Raw genomic sequence first — 19,492 nt, 5'->3', positions numbered from 1 at the left:
AGTCTGTCCTAAGGATTGCGGGAACCTCAGGAAAAACCCAGGATATGAGTCAGGAGTAACTATGAGAAAGGAAAAAACTGGAAATTGCCATTTACACCGGAAAGAAAAAGCAACTGCTGACTTAACTTGTTTATGGCGTATTTTTAAATAATAAAATCAAGACAGATTAAGTCTTTGTATTTTTTTTTCTATTTTGCTTCAGTCAAAAATTATTACAGTATATAAATGAAACGAATTATGAAAGAAGTCTTTTTTTAAAAAGGAGCAAAGAAAAATGCATCTCAGGATAGAAAAAAAAATAGAGCAATCATATGAAACATAGAAACATAGAAGACTGACAGCAGAAGAAGACCTCATGGTCCATCTAGTCTGCCCTTATACTATTTCCTGTATTTTATCTTACAATGGATATATGTTTATCCCAGGCATGTTTAAATTCAGTTACTGTGGATTTACCAATCACGTCTGCTGGAAGTTTGTTCCAAGGATCTACTACTCTTTCAGTAAAATAATATTTTCTCATGTTGCTTTTGATCTTTCCCCCAACTAACTTCAGATTGTGTCCCCTTGTTCTTGTGTTCACTTTCCTATTAAAAACCCTTCCCTCCTGAACCTTATGAACCAGTCTTCTAGATTTTTTTTTACTTTTAAATAAATCCTGGAATATAATGCATTTTTTTTTAAAAAAAGCTCCTTAATAAAGATCTTACTCTTTAACAGCAAGCGTGGGTGGAAGGAAGCGTTTTTTGCCAGGATCATCACAAGGGTGAAAGGGATTACATTTCACTTATCCATGGGCTGTTGTCCTAACGAATATTATCTTCTCAGTGCTATTAATATTGGCATCCACTCTAATTATGCATTTCAATTTGTCTAGTTTAGGCCTAAACTGCTTTAAAACAGGATAAGGCAAGCTTTTGATGCCTGGACAACATATTTAATCACTGGGATGGGAAGCAAGAGCTACATTTTAGGAGGCTGGACTACTTTACATACAGATATCCTTTTGAGCTCTTGTAGGTGGTTTAGTTTTGGTTTAAAACTAAGTACAGTGATACCTCGTCTTACAAACGCCTCATCATACAAACTTTTTGAGATACAAACCTGGGGTTTAAGACTTTTTTGCCTCTTCTTACAAACTATTTTCACCTTACAAACCCACTGCTGCTGCTGGGATGCCCCACCTCCGGACTTCCGTTGCCAGTAAAGCACCTGTTTTTGCGCTGCTGGGATTCCCCTGAGGCTCCCCTCCATGGGAAACCCCACCTCTGGACTTACGTGTTCCGTGTTTTTGTGATGCTTCAATGGAAGTCCAGAGGTGGGGTTTCCCAGCCAGGGGAGCCTCAGTGAAATCGCAGCATCGCAAAAACACAGGTCCAGAGGTAGGGTTTCGAGGACTTCAGTGTTTTTGCGATGCTGAGATTTCACTGATGCTCCCTTCGCTGGGAAACCCCACCTCCGGCCTTCCGTTGCCAGCGAAGTGCTCGTTTTTGCGATGCTGGGATTCCCCTGCAGCATCACAAAAACACAGAAGTCCAGAGGTGGGGTTTCCCATGGAGGGGAACCTCAGGGGAATCCCAGCAGCGCAAAAACGGGCACTTCGGCTGGCAAAAGAGGTGAATTTTGGGCTTGCACGCATTAATCACTTTTCCATTGATTCCTATGGGAAACATTGTTTCATCTTACAAACTTTTCACCTTAAGAACCTCATCCCAGAACCAATTAAGTTTGTAAGACAAGGTATCACTGTAGAGCCTATGAAAAGGTATACACTTCAGGGCTTGGCCTAGCAGCTGCTTTATTTATTTATTTATTTGTTTGTTTGTTTGATTTCTCCTGAGACTCAGGGCAGCTTACAACATATTAATACATAACAATGGAAGAAATCAAAATTAAATAAAACGCTATAAAACATCACTATAAAAAAAACCCTTAACTTAAAACATCTCACAGACAGCCCACCTCATACAACTCTGTCATATATCCAACGGTCATAGAATAATGGGGGCTGGCACAAAGCAACCAAGTTCAACAGCCCCACGCCTGCTGCGCATAGATGTATTTTTAAGCTTTTCCGGAAGGCCGGGCGAGTGGGAATAGTACGGATATCCAGGGGGAGTTGAGCAAATAATCACTAGAGAGCAAATAAGGTTTGGATGCTAGTCAAAATCCAAATCTGGGGCTCTCCCCACTCTTCTTTTAACATAAGAACTCCAGTGACAAATGAAAGAAGAGGGTTGGACATTTTGATGAGTAGCTAGAAATATAAGAAGACAAATTATCTCTTTTGTGTACAGATCTCTCTCTACTGTTCCTTTATGAACTGCCCCAAGGTTTCTGAACTTGAGATAGGAAGAGTCTAAACATTAAAGGAAAATGGCTACTGTTCAATTTGTACTGTTCAATTAATTGGACTTGGCTTTCAAATTCTAGTAAGACTACAGGCTTTTACTTCATTTTCATTCATTCCATTTGTGCATTGCCAAATCAACTCCAGATTCACAGCAGTTTTTCATAAGGATCAACAATAAAAACACTACAAAATCCAAATTTATTGTGAGGCTTATGTTTTACTCCTCAGTAAAGTTCTTTTGACACTTCCTTTAGCAGACCCATTCATAAAAAGTATTTTACACAACAGACTCTTCCTTTCTTTGAGGAATGCAAAAGCAAATCCTGAATTATTATACTGGATTATCCACATTCTGAGGATACCATCCCAGCACATCCTTATATCCAATATATTTGAGTGGAATTCTTATACTGTATCCCTTAAGCATTTCCTGAACAAAAATATAAAGGTTGTGGAAAATATCTGCAATGTGGTGTGAGAATGGGTGTAAAGTACAGTGATACCTTGTCTTACAAACTTAATTGGTTCCGGGACGAGGTTCTTAAGGTGAAAAGTTTGTAAGACGAAACAATGTTTCCCATAGGAATCAATGGAAAAGCAATTAATCCGTGCAAGCCCAAAATTCACCCCTTTTGCCAGCCGAAGCGCCCGTTTTTGTGCTGCTGGGATTCTCCTGAGGCTCCCCTCCATGGGAAACCCCACCTCCGGACTTCTGTGTTTTTGCAATGCTGCAGGGGAATCCCAGCAGGGGTATCCCAGCATCGCAAAAATGAGCACTTTGCTGGCAATGGAAGTCCGGAAGTGGGGTTTCCCAGCGAAGGAAGCATCAGTGAAATTGCAGCATCGCAAAAACACTGAAGTCCTTTGAATCCCACCTCTGGACCTCAGTGTTTTTGTGATGCTGTGATGCTGTGATTTCACTGAGGCTCCCTTCGGTGGGAAACCCCACCTCCGGACTTCCGTTGCCAGCGAAGCACCCGTTTTTGCGCTGCTGGGATTTCCCTGCAGCATCACAAAAACACATAAGTCTGGAGGTGGGGTTTCCCATGGAGGGGAGCCTCAGGGAAATCCCAGCAGCGCAAAACCGGGTGCTTCGCTCACAACGGAAGTCCAGAGGTGGGGCATCCCAGTGGCAACAGTGGGTTTGTAAGGTGAAAATAGTTTGTAAGAAGAGGCAAAAAAATCTTAAACCCCGGGTTTGTATCTTGAAAAGTTTGTATGACGAGGCGTTTGTAAGACGAGGTATCACTGTATATTAGCACCCTTTCTTAAAATGCTAATGCAGCTGCATTTAGAACAGACCTGGGCAAGGGGCGGCCCGGGGCCGCATCCGGGCGGCCCGCCCGCTATCTGTGACTGGTCTGCGGAGGTGGGGTTCGCTCCAGTACGAGGATGAAAGAGCTCACCGTGTCTGTCGGGACTCTTCCGGTCCCTGCTTTCCTGATGAATCATAAAGAAAGCAGGAACCGGAGGAGTCCCGGCAGACGTGGTAAGCAATTTCATCCTCGCACTGAAGCGGCCCCCGACCTCCTACCGAGAGCGGCCGAGCACAGAAACCACGCAAACACTCCAGCGCAGTGACTGTGGTGCACCGTGTTGCCGTAAAGCAAACAATTATGGGTCTGTAGAGTGGGTCTGGGTGTTTAGGTCAGGCCAGGGTCTGGGTCTTTACAGTATTGGGTAGAACTGAGTTAATTATATTAGTCCGGTCCTCTAAAACCATCCCAATTTCTCACGCGGCCCCATGGCAAAATTAATTGCCCACCCCTGATCTAGAAAGCTTGCATGGTTACTACAAAGGCTGTGCCCCTTCTGTGCAATTCTGTGTGCATGCACAAGTGCTCTGCTTCCCTGGAGGTTTTGTTAAAAAGGACTATATGCTGCATGTTATCAAGCCATAGACACCAGGGTGGGTTTCTCTTACCTTTCCTACTGATTTAAAAGTGTGAGAGCCAGTTCAGAAGTGTGCACCTTACTTACTTACTTACTTACTTACTTACTTACTTACTTACTTACTTACTTATTCAATTTTTATGCCGCTCTTCTCCTTAGACTCAGGGCGGCTTACAACATGTTAGCAATAGCACTTTTTAACAGAGCCAGTATATTGCCCCCACAATCCAGGTCCTCATTTTACCCACCTCGGAAGGATGGAAGGCTGAGTCAACCTTGAGCCGGTGATGAGATTTGAACTGCTGACTTTCAGATCTACTGTCAGCTTCAGTGGTCTGCAGTACAGCACTCTACCTGCTACGCCACCCCGGCTCCAGGTTCTGGCCCTCAGCACATGCACAGAAGCTTTTGCTCACTCACAGAGGGTTCATTGCCAGCCTCTTTCAAGCAGCAGTGACCGTGGAACTGATTTGTGGGCCTGGCAAGCCGGCCATGATTACTGGTTCGGCAAAAAGGTTCAAATTTCTGCCACCAGCTCACATGAACTGGTAGCAACCCACCCTTGATAGTCACCATCAAACCAGCTAGACGAGACCTTCAGAGGACACACTGGTTTAATGCCACTAATGCTGGTGTTCCACTTATATTAGCATACTTTGTGAAATATCATTTTCAAATATTTTGCCCAGCCCTAGTAAATAGACACTTTCTAATGATAGGCACTGCGGTTAGGTGAACCAAACAGAATCATTCCACTAGATTCAGTTTGTTATTGAGTACAGGGTTTGCCCTTTACTGTACAGTCAGATCAATACCAGCATTTTTTTTATCTACAACCATGACATCTGCTACTTACTTTTTAATGAAGTAGTCTGGAAGTGATTCACAACAGTCAAAATAATGACACATCCTTCAAACAAATTAAATTACTGTGTGCGACAGGCACGCAATTACATTACGTGCTATGAAGAGTTAATAACATACAAGGATTATCAATTTGGTATATGGGGAAAGCTGTTATACTTAATACTACTGATCTTAAATTCCTTTTTTCAGAGTCTGTCTATACACTAAGCCAATCTTAGTACCATTTGCGAAAGTACATTTAAAACAATTCTTCAATGATATGGAAGGAAGTTTTTCAGAAAATTACAGGCAGTCATTCAAAACCGTGTATCTAAAAATATAGACTTTTTTTTAATCTTGCAAAAGTATTTCAAAAAGTTTTAGAGGACTAGAGAAATTGGCAACAAAAGCAAAACGCATATGTAGCATGGGGTAAAAATGAGTATGTTTGCTATTACTCCATCATGTGGGGTAATAAGAGCCTTGCTGGTACAGTGGTTCGACTGCAGTACCGCAACCTACTTCTACTGATCACCATCTGCCAGCAGTTTGGCAGATTGAATCTCAGTAGGCTCAAGGTTGACTCAGCTTTCCCTCCATCCAAGGTCAGTAAAATGAGGACCCAGATTGCTGAAGGCAATATGCTTACTCTCTGAAAACTACTTAGAGAGGGCTGTGAAGCAGTATATAAGTCTAAATGCTATTGCTATGTCCCAAAATATATGAAATACAGTATAAGTTTGCTATGTGGTTTTTAGCCATCAGCTTAAAGAACAAAACACTTAAGGGCGCTTCTCAAAAGCATTAAAATGAAAGAATACTTGCTTTGGAAAATATCCTATTGTAGTTGTACAAATATTTACTGATTAAACAAATTTAGTTGATTAAACTTAGTGTGATTTACAACTGGATTAGACATACACAGTTATAAAGTTCCAGGTCTAGATTTTTTTAAAAAAAGGAAAAAAACCTTAAAGGAATAGCAATGAAAACAAAGAGGAACAAAAACTGGTATTTCATCATGAAAATACTCTGCCAACAGGAAATGGCAATGAAACTGGCAGCCTCTAAAGAATTATGGGATGCAGGAATGCAAAAGGAACCCATAAATAGTGGTGTAGATATAAAAGCTCATATTGGGTCCTAGACATACAGCACCAGAAATCAAAAGAACAGGATAAACTGTTTCGATCTTTTCCTTCATCAGATTCTCTCAAAAGAAAAATATGACAGGGGCAGAGTGGATAAACGTGAAAAATAAATGAAAGGCGACGGTCCTTTGAACATCTCTCAACATTTTGTGAATGAAGCGGCAAGGAACGGTACAGTGCAAGTCACACACACACACTGGTGGCAGAAAGAACGAAAGGTCTGCATTGAGGTGCCACAAAAAGAAAGCATGCACAGGTTATCAATAAGCCCCCCTCTGCCCTCCTCCCCAAAGAAAAAACCACCAAGGAGTTGTAGAAATGCTATTGAGTGAACTCAAATCTCACCACTACAAGGTTGGACTCAGCCTTCCATCCTTCCCAGGTGGGTAAAATGAGGACACAGATTGTTGGGGGGGGCAAGAGGCTGATTCTGTAACCCGCTTAGAGAGGGCTGTAAAACAGTGGTTCTCAACCTGGGGGGGGGGTGAGAACTTGAGACCCCTTTAAGGGTCGAACGACCATTTTACATGGGTCGCCTAAGACCATGGGCAAGACAAATTTCCCATCCTGTTAGGAACTAAAGCTTCTATTCTGGAGTCTTGGAACACATTCCGACCGATCAGGTGTTTAGAGTGGGGGTGTCCCTCTGCCCTTTCCATCAATCTGGTTAAAGCTCCGTTGGGAGAATTGGTGCTAGACTTATGGTTGGGGGTTACCACAACCTGAGGAACTGTATTAAGGGGTTGCGGCATTAGAACGGTTGAGAACCACCGCTGTAAAAGCCCTATGAAGGGGTATATAAGTCTAAGTCCTCAGAGAGGGGCGGCATACATACATACATACATACATACATACATACATATTCTGCTCCAAAAAATACTGTAAAGGGAACACTCAAATAACACGTCCTAGATCTGAATGAATGAACTATTCTCATTGAATATTTCATTTGCACAACTATTCCATCAGCACAACAGCATGTGAAATTGACTGTCAATCAGTGCTGCTTCCTAAGTGGACAGCTTGATTTCACAGAAGTTTGATTTACTTGGGAGTTCTATTCTGTGGTTTAAGCGTTCCTTTTTTTCTTTCGAGCAGTGAATATAAATACACATCAATGCTATTGCTAACTGCACCTCAGCTGTCAAAAAAATGCAACCTCCGGAGTTCTTCCAAGCAGAGCTTCTGTCAAACTCGACCATCGGAAGCCGCAACTAACTAACATATTTAAACAGAGATCTTATATAGCAGGAGAAACTGGTTTTCGAAGCGCCAAGAGTTCGGGACTGGGAGCAGCAAGAGCTCGGGAGTCACTTCGCAGGGTTTTTTTTTTTCTGCTGGGCAAAAACGGCGATTTTATTTCATTTTTTCCCCTTTAACCGGCAAGTCCCCCTCCCGGCTTTCTCACCCGCCCGCCGCAGCATCCTCCCTTCCCTTGGCCGCTCTCCTCCCGCAGCAAGGCACTTCCCGCGCCGCCCGAGGCTCCAAAGCAGCGAAGCCCGGGCGAAAGCGACGCTTCGGGCCCGCCCCGCGCAGCCGGTTCCCCCCTTTTCCTCCGCCAAGTCCTTCGGGGAGAGAGCAGAGCTCCGCTTCTGCCTCACCCGGGGAGCCGGCGAGCCTGGCAAAGGAAGGCTCGCCCCGCGCTCCCTTTGTTGCTCCGCCGCCTCTCCTCCCCCGCCCCGTACCTATTTTGATCCGGACGCTCTGAAACACCCGGAGCCCCTCTTCTTCCACCGCCATGCTTGCAGCCGCCACGGGAGAGCGAAGGAAGGGGCGGGGGGGGAGCAAAGGAGGAGGAGGCGCCGCCGCCGGCAAAGTGCAATGCGCCACGCGCCCCTAAGCTAGAAGGGGGGAAAGACGCACGGCCGCCCCCGCTTCGCCCCCGCCGGGGAAGACGAGCGAGAACATCTCTAGCAACGGTCGTCGTACCCCTCCCCGCCGCCCCTCGGGCCTCTTATTGGCTGACGGCGGGCCGGCTGGCGCTCCTCATTGGGCGGCACCGGGCGGCCCGCTCCCCCATTGGAGGAGAGGAGAAGAAACAGGGAGAGATTTGTCGCGCAAACCAAACAGCTGGAGAGAGGGAGAGAACGGCTGAGGCGAAGGGGCTGCCGAGTTTGGCGAATGGCTCTGAGGGACGTCGTGGAGGAGACGGCTCGGGCGGGCAATGCCTTGGGACCGGCGGGACCGCCTTTGCCATCCGGGGCGGCTGCAGCCTTCAAACCCGGCTTCCCCGTGTAACGCGGCTCCTTTAGGTTGAGGGAGCATCCTAAAGAGATGAGAAGCGCGCTTTTTATCCCGCGGGGTGGTGCGCAAATCTCTTTCAGAGCCGCTTTGTTGTTGTATTGCTTAAACCTTGCTGTTGTTTTCGCATTTGCAATACACTTGTACTGTTTCAGGGGTAAGGAAATGTAACAATCAGCGTGTAGCAAAAAGAAAACAAAAGGAAACCTCCCCCACCCACTCCTCCACACTCATAGTAAGAACCCCTCAAATGAGGAAAAGTCAGTTAATCACAAGGACACCCTATGAAACTAGACTTACAAAGATTAGAACTAAGACGCCTCAAACATATGATCTAAGTATTGCCCACAAGATCATATGTTGCAACGTCCTGCCTGTCAAAGACTACTTCGGCTTCAACCACAACAACACAAGAGCCCACAACAGATTCAAGCTTAATATTAACTGCTCCAAACTTGACTGTAAAAAATACGACTTTAGTAATCGAATTGTCGAAGCATGGAATTCACTATTGGACTCTGTAGTATCATCCCCTAACCCCCAACATTTTTCCCTTAGACTATCCACGGTTGACCTCATCAAGTTCCTAAGAGGTCAGTAAGGAGCATACATAAGTGCACCAGAGTGCCTACCGTCCCCTGTCCTACAGTCTCTCCCATATCTCATATATCTTCTATCTTTTTCCGCTATTCTCTCATAGTTATATTTTACTCCTTTATTTTCTCCTCTATTCTCCCTTTAATACATTCTACCTGATTATATCCTCTATAGCAGTGATTTTCAACCTTTTTTGAGCCGCGGCACATTTTTTACATTTACGAAACCCTGGGGCACATTGAGCCGGGGGGGGGGGGGCTAAAAAAAGATTGGACAAAAAAATTATCTCTCTTCCTCCCCTTCGCTCTATTTCCTTCTCCCTCCCTCTTTCTCTCCCTTCCTCTTTCTTTCTCTCTCTCTCCATCCCTTTCTCTTCCTTCCTTCCTCTCTTTTTTGCTCTCTTTCTCGCTCCCTACGTCCCTCTATGTCTTTCTCTCTCTCTCCTTCCCTCCCTCTCTTTCTCTCTCTCTCTTGCTTTCTTTCTCTCTCTTTTTCTCTCTCTTTCTTTCTCTCTCTCCTTCTTTCTCTTGTTCTTTCTCTCTTGCTTGCTTTCTTTCTCTCTAGTTCTTTTTCTCTCTCTCTCGCTCTTTCTCTCTCTTGCTTTCTCTCTCTCTTGCTTTCTTTCTCTCTGAGCTTCACGGCACACCTGACCATGTCTCGCGGCACACTAGTGTGCCACGGCACACTGGTTGAAAAACACTGCTCTATAGCCCTCATTGTGCATTATTGTGTATTGGACAAAACAAATAAATAAATAAAAATAAATAAGTTTGTGATCCGCATGACAAATAATCTACAGGTCTCAAATTTCATTTCGAGTCGTTGACTTGAGCAAGGTTTTAAAGGAGGGAGAAAAAAATAGGCATATATGTTTAAGTGACGCACTGGAACTCTCCAGTTTTAAGGTTTGTGCTCCAAACTTGACTTCGTCTCCCACAAAGAGACCCACTTGTCCTCGAGACCCACTTGTCCTCTTCCTCCCTTTGGAAGTTCACTTTGACAGCAGAATCATCAGAGCATCTCTGGGGCCCTCCTGGGTACCAGATATAAGTGGGAAACAAGGGTTGCCTTGTTTGAAAAGGACCTGGAACTCCTGATGCTGTTTTAATTGTTTAAATATACTGCTCAAAAAAATAAATAAAGGGAACACTCAAAGAAGACAATATAACTCCAAGTAAATCAAACTTCTGTGAAATCAAACTGTCCACTTAGGAAGCAACACTGATTGACAATCAATTTATTTATTTATTTATTTATTGGATTTGTATGCCGCCCCACTCCGTAGACTCGGGGCGGCTAACAACAATGATAAAAACAACATGTAACAATCCAATCCAATACTAAAATAACTAAAAAAAACCTTATTATAAAAACCAAACATACATACAGACATACCATGCGTAAATTGTAAAGGCCTAGGGGGAAAGAATATCTCGGTTCCCCCATGCCTGATGGCAGAGGTGGGTTTTAAGAAGCTACGAAAGGCGAGGAGGGTTCATTGGAACTTTGTATAGAGCAAAGTATTCAATGAGAATATTTCATTCATTCAAACCTAGGATGTGTTCTTTGAGTGTTCCCTGTATTTTTTTTGAGCAGTGTAGTTAAATACTGCAGAAGGCTCTAAGTGGTATGCTACAGATAACTTTTTCATTAACAAAGTTTGATTGATTGATTTTTTTAAAAAAATATTCTCAGTATGGCCCGTAGGATGACTCTCTAGTCTTATTTATTATGCACTCCATAATAAGTCGTGATTTAACATCCTAAACCAAAAACAAATCACATTATAATTTAGCCTGATGGCTCAACCTTGCTTACTTTATGGTGTCCTGTGCTAAAACTCCATATATAAGGCCTTACTGGTAAAATAGAGTATGCTTACTCTAGCTCAGTGGTTCTCAACCTTTCTAATGCCCCCTTAATATGTTCCTCATGTTGTGGTGATCCCCAACCATAAGTTTAGTGCCAATTCTCCCAAAAGAGCTTTAAGCTGATTGGCAGGATTGTAAAAATATGTTCCAACGTGCTAGAATAGAAGCTTTAGTTCCTAACACCATGGGAAATTTGTCTTTTCCCCTGGCCTTAGGTGACTCCTGTGAAACGGTCGTTCCACCCCAAAGGGGTCCCAACCCCCAGGTTGACAACCACTGCTCTAGCTTTACAAATGTTCATATGATCTTACCATGAAAAATGCTATAATTAAAAACATCTATCTTAATTGCATTTATACATAACTCTCAAAATAGCCACCATCATTTGTTACGATTAACACCTGTTAAGATACCAGATGCATTTCACATGTTATTTGCTTATTAACATATTAACACTTATTCTGGTAAACAATGCTTATCCATCCACACACACCTCAAAAAATAAGATAACATTTTCTCAAAAAAGAGAGAGAGGAAGGAAGGAGGGAAGGAGGGAGGGAAGGAAGGAAGGAAGGAAGGAAGGAAGGAAGGAAGGAAGGAAGGAAGGTGTTTAAGTGATGTGTTGTGCCCAAATTAGCATTAGCATGGAAATCTGATTCCCCATCCCACCCCACCTTTTTTCTGTACATGTTTCATTGTAGAAGTCTACCTTAGATTCAAGGTCATTTTCCTTTCTAGTAAAATAGAGCTTTTAAAATCATGTACCAATAGATAAAGCAATTCAAGCAATCAGCAATTTAAAAGCATGAATGATTCATACAGCTGACATTGGCTGGCTCCTGCTAAATGTACACTGGATGAAAATACAGGGTTGTTGTTACACAATGTCCTGGGAATTCTAACTCTTCCAGCTTCTCAATTGAAATAAGGCAGATTACCCAGCAAAGTTGTTTGCCAGTGATTAAGCAAGAACGTGTAATAAAATTAATAACATATGCAGCAGTTATCAGCTAGATTCTATCCTCTCTCAATAACTAGAGGAGAGATCTCACCATCATTGTGATAAGTGGCAAACAAATTTAATGAATAAAATAAACTTTATATTTTACCTCCAGGATGTATTAGAAAATGATCCAAAGGTGCGATTGTCTGGATTGCCTACCTGCTTAAGGTAGCAAAAAAAGGATCTAGTGTCAGCAAATTTTGATTTAACGATATCATCAATTATTTTCTAAAATGCTGTCCTGCTGGGGCAAATGATAGCATTTTGTTTTACACATCAGTTTATATTATGGTCTGTATAATCATAATTTATTGAATAAGACATAATGTCTGTCTTCCCAAGATTACAAATTACAAATTATTATAAATTATGGTTTATAAATAATACATCTATGAAACCCAAGGAGGTTAGTACAATGTGTGAATTTACCCAGGGTAAATATAGATAGAAAGCATTTAATATTTAACATGATTTGTTGAATGAATTGTTAATGGAAGTTTTTTTAAAATTAGAATTTTTAAGGATTGTTTTTATGAATATTAACTGGATTGTTTACTGCTGTCTCTTTTATATGCTGTGAACTGCCCCAAGTCCTGGGAGAGGGGTGGCATACAAATCCAATTAAACTTGAAACTTGAAACATTTGTATTGCAGGGATGTTTGTTTATTAAAACAAAGAAATGGGGGAAATAACCAAATAACTTGGAACCAAAGCAATAAGATAAACTGTGGCAATGTCATCAGCACAATACAACCTTAAAAAAGAAATTTGAAGATTGTCATAATCATGCAGATAACATCTTTAAAATGACCATTAATATTCTTGCTTGCCTGGCCATTGTCCAGAACCTGTTAACAGAGCCTGAGATCACATCTTGCTAACCCAACAACCAATAGGTAACTTCCCCAGAGATGATGTTAAAAAGGATCTCTAAAATTGGAGCAAAGCTTCCTGTAAAGCTAGAGGCAGTTTAATATAAGCCAGAGTTCCTATCTCATCTTCCTTCTCTAGATCAGAGTGGGCTCCTGCTATTGGAATCATTTTATATTTATCCTCTAGGACAGTGATGGCAAATCTATGGCACAGGTGCCACAGGTGGCATGTGGAGCCATATCTGCTGGCATGCAAGCCGTTGCCCTAGCTCAGCTCCAATGTGCATGTGTGTGCTGGCCATCTGATTTTTCGCTTGCACAGAGGCTCTGGGAGGGCATTTTTGGCTTCCAGAGGGACTCTAGGGGGATGGGGAAGGCCCTTTTTACCCTCCCCCCCAGCTCCAGGGAAGCATTTGGAGTCTGGGGAGGATGAAACACGAGCCTACTGGACCCACCAGAAACAGGCCATTTCCAGCCTCCAGAGGGTCTCCAGGGGGCAGGGGAAGCTGTTTTCTCCCTCCTCGGGCATTGGATTATGTGTGTGAGCACTCGCGCATGCGTGATAGTGTGTGCACACACACTCTTTTGGCACCGAGGAAAAAAAGGTTTGCCATCACTGTTCTAGCAGCACTGAAAATACAATGCTGAAATGTGCTAATCTGAAGGCTCCTCTGCAGTTATTTGAGGTCAGTTCAAGAGAATGGCTAATTTCCCTGGGTGCACCCCAATTTGACTGCATCCCAATGTCACCCACATGCTTCCTTAGTAAGAGTTTCTTCTCACCCAGTCTGACAATCTAGGCATCTGCTCTAAGATACTGCAGCAACTGCCTTCTCCCACATCCATCTAGCTAATTAGTAATATCTTCCCAACAGTCAATTTTGCTGTCTTCCTTGTATTCCAAGACATCAGAATGAGGATTCAGAAAACAGCACATAAATCAGCTTACCTAACAGAGTTTGACTGCATTTTAAATACAAGGTTTTATACACTATCTGGTTGATTTATAATAATTTTCCTGCTTTTTCCATTTTCTAGGTTTTGTTGTTATTGCTTTTAGTGATTCTTAAGATTTATTTAACTCCCATGTAGATAAAGTATATGACTGAAAAAATGGACTATAAATAATACTATTTGTAAATTTAATATGGTGGAACATTTCACTAATAGTTTTAATAATGAAGTCCTTTTATTGGGAAGTCATGAAAACCATATACTAAGCTGCAATATATTTTTTTGTGCCAAAATGTGATGTCTACTAAATTCAAATGTAAAGATTTCTAATAAAATTATCCAGTTGTTCTGGATCAATCAGATTCAGTTTGTGAGTGCTAGTCCTGCCTTAGCCTCAAAGCCAGCTTGGACCAATCATTCTCTCTTAGTCTACAATGTCAGGCCTAGGCCATAGGATGGATGGTCAATTCATTGCAACAAATAGATCAACATTTAGCTGATCTGAAATAAAGTGAACTCTCTACTTATGGAAAAATAGAAGAAAAATAAAGCAACTGCAGCAGGACATGAATTATAAGAGGGGAGAAAAGCTATTTGTTCTAAGAAAGCATGACTGGATATCTTTTTTTAAAAAAGGAAAACATTTAAGAAAAACAAACTTCTGTATGGACTCATTCAAAAGATCAAGCACTGCCTAACATAAAATTTACTTATCGGTCCATATTTAGGAGACAAGATATAAAGTAAGGGAGTTTGTTTGTGTCTTCATCGGTCTCTATCCTAGAAACAATTAGATGATTAAGTCAAATAATTTAGGTGGAACCTTAAAGGGATTGTTTCATTGTTATTTACAATGTAGAACTTCATGTGTTCAAATTATATGGGATTCTAAAGCCTAAATTAGACAACAATGAGAGTTCCACAAAGAACTGTTTTCTTCTGTGACTCATTCCTACCAGGCAGAAACCACTTCCTTTCAATGAACTACTGTACATGAGAGGTTTCCCTTGAGAGGAAGTAAAGAGATTTTGTAATTACCTTAACATAATAGCAACAACTAATAAAAACCAGTTCACACATAATTGAATTAGTCCACATTTGCAGGTATTAGACCTTTTTAATCAAATAACCAACATGTCCAAAATATACTTTTTTCAAGAGGCCTCTGGACTTTTGGGTTTTTCTTTGAAGACCAAAAAGTTTTTTTGCAAATGACCAATTGTCTGCAAGGTGTATAAATCCTTCCCTTCCCCATGAACCAGTCAGAGCTGAAGAAGCTTCTTGGGTGAGAAGCAAAACATCTTCAAAGAAAAACCAGAAAGTCCAGTTACCTTTTAAAAAAAGCACCTTTGGGTCAACCATGACTTCATAGACAAACAATCATTATGGAATGTTAGACTGCATACACAGTTGGTATAAAAACATAGATTGAAATAAAGCATGTTCATTGATCTTTTCCCCCTGCTATTGTTTCTAAGAGGATTCCCACATCCTCGCATCACTTCTATATCCATTGTGTTACAGAGGCAATGCATTTCCTCCATCTGCTGGTAAACTGCAAATCTGTTTTTATTTGGAATATTATTGTTTATGCCATTTTGGGAGATCTAAGTGAGTTTATATGCTACAGAGAAGCAAAGTAAAAAGTTGTACAACCTTTCCTGTATTTCCTGTTAGACTATGTTCACATAATATGCTAAACTGTGGTTAACTCTGATTTGCTAATTCAACATACATTTTATAAATCCATAAACTCAATATGCTTGGGACTCCCTCTGCAGTCTGAAAACATCCCTAAAGTGAATGAAGCAATTTCAAAAATTAACTTCTGAATTTAAACCAACTTTTCTTATTCAAATACCAAAATGAATGAATTGAGCCTTCCCCTCCATAAATTTCCTCCAAAATAGATAACAAATCCCATCCAGTGTAGTGCCATCGATGTTTAATCACACAATAATAATTTTACAGTATAAAAGCAAGTCTGCACTGACCTGTATTTCTTGAGCCAAACTGTGAAAAATAAAGGAAACTGCTTGATCAGTCAGTGTTTATTAACCTCTCATTTGGCCCCTCCATGAGGTACTTCTGAAAGCGCTACTCGGACTTGAAGGTCATTTATCAAGCCCTGTTCCAACTATTAAGGTGTCAATTAAGACTGACCTTTGCACTGTTCCTATTCAGCTTCTTCATAAAAGCAATCCCCAGGCCATCTAGATTTGCACATAAGCATACATGGATGTCAGAAAACACATTGCCAACAGTGAAGTAATTGTCTTGAAATACCATATACATCTGTAAAAAGCATAGTCACTATTGTAAAGAAAATAATGTGTAAATAAACCGAAAACCACTTTTTGGAGGTTTTGATTTTGCTCTTTGGAGTAGGGATAGGGGAAAAAGTCAGCACTATCCACATTTCATATACATGGTGGCTATGTTCCAAGTCTGCAGCTTTAAAAAGATCTCTAATGACTAATATTAAGCCATGATTTATTCAATAAATCAAAATTGGCTAGGTTCATCATATAAGTGAAGCACAAACAGATGTACCACATAATGGACTGAGATAATGTACAAACCCACCCACAGGTGGGCTGCAGTAGGCCCAGGTTCAGGAGAACCCGTAGATAACATTATGACCAGTTTGGAGAACCTCCAAATCCCACCTCTGGCTGGCCCCTTCCCCATGCCCATACCCTCCCAGGAGTCTCCATGTGGCCCATCTGGCCTCCAAAGCCTGGGGAAGGTGAAAACGCCCCATCCCCGCCATGGTGCAGGAGGCCAACTCGGCCACGCCCACTATGGCCACGCCCACCCAGCAACCAGGCAGAGAACCCGTTGCTGAAATTTTGACAGATTTAAGAGTAGTGGATTTTAACTTCCAGAATTCCACCTCCAGTCATGCTAGGTGGAGTAACTAGAAGGCAAAAAACACCCAATTTTTGTGAAAAACAGACCATTTTTCACCTTTTTTTTTTTTTTTGCAAAAAATTGGGTGGGCAAAGGGTCTGGGAAGCCTGCCCGGAGTTCTTGGGTGCTGGGGGATGGCAAAAAGGTCATCAATGAGCCGGGGTGGCGCAGCAGGTAGAGTGCTGTACTGCAGGCCACTGAAGCTGACTTGTAGATCTGAAGGTCAGCGGTTCAAATCTCATCACCGGCTCAAGGTTGACTCAGCCTTCCATCCTTACGAGGTGGGTAAAATGAGGACCCGGACTGTGGGGGCAATAGCCTTGCTCTATTAAAAAAGTGGTACTGCTAACATGTTGTAAGCCGCCCTGAGTCTAAGGAGAAGGGCGGCATAAATATCAAATAAATAAATAAAATAAATAAAATAAATAAAATAAATAAAATAAATAAAATAAATAAAATAAATAAAATAAATAAAATAAATAAAATAAATAAAATAAATAAAATAAATAAAATAAATAAAATAAATAAAATAAATAAAATAAATAAAATAAATAAAATAAATAAAATAAATAAAATAAATAAATATTTGTGAAAAATGAGCTGGTTTTTGCCCCCCTCCTTCCCCCCCAAAAAAATTGAGGTATTTTTACCTTCCCCCAGTGTCCAGGAGTTCTCTGAAGGCTCCCCAGACTATTTCTCCACCCCATTTTTGCAAAAGAAATGGGTAAAAAATTACCATTTTCCACAAAACCGGGCAATTTTGCCATTCCCCAGCATGCAAAAACTCTCTGCAGGTGGTGTTGGGGGTTTTGGGACAGCAAAAAATGGCTGCATTTGGTGTATAAAATGCACCAACATCTCCACCCTCTTTTAGGGTGGGAAAGGTGCATCTTATACTCTGAAACATATGGCAAATATGCACATTTCTGCATTGCATGTAAATACAAAAATGGAGTGAGCATGCAAGAATGGTTATTTTACATATCAGAAGGTGAACATGAATGAAAGGGAGCTCTGTTAAGAAAATACTTCCAGACTCAGAAGCCATGAATTGCTGCACACTTATATGGCCATCGCTTTGTTCAGGGAATCTAACTGGCTGCACGTTACAGGTGCTAAGAATCCAAAGAGGGGAGTTGAGGAGGTGGGAAGAGAGAGTTGAGGGTATTAACTATCCTTTTGAAGATGTACACTGTGAATCTGGTCTTTCAGCTGTGGAATGTTATTAGCTAGAATAGGGAAGCTCTAATGTAAGACACTGTTCTAAATATCCTGTAATGTATATATTTCTTGTCTGTTCATCACATCAGATCCGGCATTAATGTTCTGTGAAACAAGAAAGAAAAAGCGAGGAGGAAAAAACAAAACATCAGCCTTAGTGTTCTTGACAGGTATTTAATCTCTTCCTATAAAGCATTCTCATTCCGCCAGACAGATGCAATAAATAAACTGAAAACATATGGCCAAGAATGCCATTCTGTGCTATGGGTCAGACCTAAAACAGAATAGAAATAACACACATAAAAACACCCAGTGTGGGGAGAAGAGAAGGAGAAGGCAGAACTTGGCTAGTTAAGAAAATAATAATAATAATAATAATAATTATTATTATTATTAATATTAATATTATTATATTATTATTATTATTATTATTATTATTAATAATAATAATAATAATAATAATAATATTAATAATAATAATTAAAAACCTGGTCATGGCTTACAAGTGGAACACTTAAAAAGGAGACAGAAGGACTAATACTGGCGGCACAAGTACAGGCCATTAGAACAAATGCTGTCAAAGCCAGAATTGAAAACGCAACCGACGATCCGAAGTGCAGACTCTGTAAAGAAACAGATGAAACAATCAATCACATACTCAGCTGCTGCAAAAAGATCGCACCAACTGACTACGATGCTGTGGCACAGATGATCCACTGGAACTTGTGCCAGAACTACCATTTACCAGTGGCAAAGAACTGGTGGGATCATAAGCCCGAAAAAGTGGTCGAAAATGAGCAAGCAAAACTACTGTGGGACTTCCGACTTTAGACTGATGGAATTCTGAAGCATAACACACCAGACATCCTGATTGTGGAGAAAAAGAAAGTATGGATCATCTACATCGCAATCCCAGGGAACAGCAGAATTGAGGAGAAGCAGCTAGAGAACTTAGTGAAATATGAAGATCTAAAAATTGAGCTGCAACGACTCTGGCATAAGCCAGTGAAAGTGGTCCCAGTGGTACTTGGCACGCTGGGCGCAGTGCCAAAGGACCTCAGCGGACATTTGAAAACCATCGGAATTGACCAAATCTCCATCTGTCAATTGCAAAAGGCCGCTTTACTGGGATCGGCAAACATAATTCGCCGCTACATCATGCAGTCCTAGTCCTAATTGTTTTAGAAAATATAGTATACCTTTATAGAGCTACACCATTGCATAGATAGTTTGCGTTGCTATTTATTTTTCTTCTGTTCAATCATGTCTGACTCTTGGGGACAGCCTGGACAAGTCCTTGCAGTTTTCTTGGTGAGGTTTTTCAGAAGTGGTCTGCCAATGAAAATGAATAAAAAGAAACTGATCCAAAGTCATCCAGCTGGCTTTGTGCCTAAGGTGAACTAGAACTCATAGTTTCCAGGTTTCTAGCTTGATGTCTGAACTACTACCTCAACCCGGCTCTCACTTATGTTGCTATTTAGATATGTTAGAAACATAGAAACATAGAAGACTGACAGCAGAAAAAGACCTCATGATCCATCTAGTCTGCCCTTATACTATTTCCTGTATTTTATCT

The 19,492-nt window shown here is 41.3% G+C and overlaps 2 protein-coding genes across 2 annotated transcripts in view; both read right to left on the bottom strand.

Moving 5' to 3' along the window:
- RASA3 (RAS p21 protein activator 3) overlaps positions 1-8,180 on the bottom strand; it is a 188,510-nt gene extending 180,330 nt beyond the window's left edge. Inside the window, exon 1 of the mRNA XM_070751116.1 lies at positions 7,929-8,180. Coding sequence (XP_070607217.1) covers positions 7,929-7,983 — 55 coding nt within the window. The 5' untranslated portion in view covers positions 7,984-8,180. The remainder of the gene's footprint in view (positions 1-7,928) is intronic.
- LOC139166905 (uncharacterized) overlaps positions 1-19,492 on the bottom strand; it is a 984,072-nt gene that overhangs the window by 563,983 nt on the left and 400,597 nt on the right. The window lies entirely within an intron of this gene.

This window comes from Erythrolamprus reginae, chromosome 4, assembly GCF_031021105.1.
Source record: "Erythrolamprus reginae isolate rEryReg1 chromosome 4, rEryReg1.hap1, whole genome shotgun sequence".
Classification (NCBI taxonomy): Eukaryota; Metazoa; Chordata; class Lepidosauria; order Squamata; family Dipsadidae; genus Erythrolamprus; species Erythrolamprus reginae.
The sequence above is the reverse complement of the archived record's forward strand: the minus strand, read 5'-3'. Positions and strand labels throughout refer to the sequence as shown.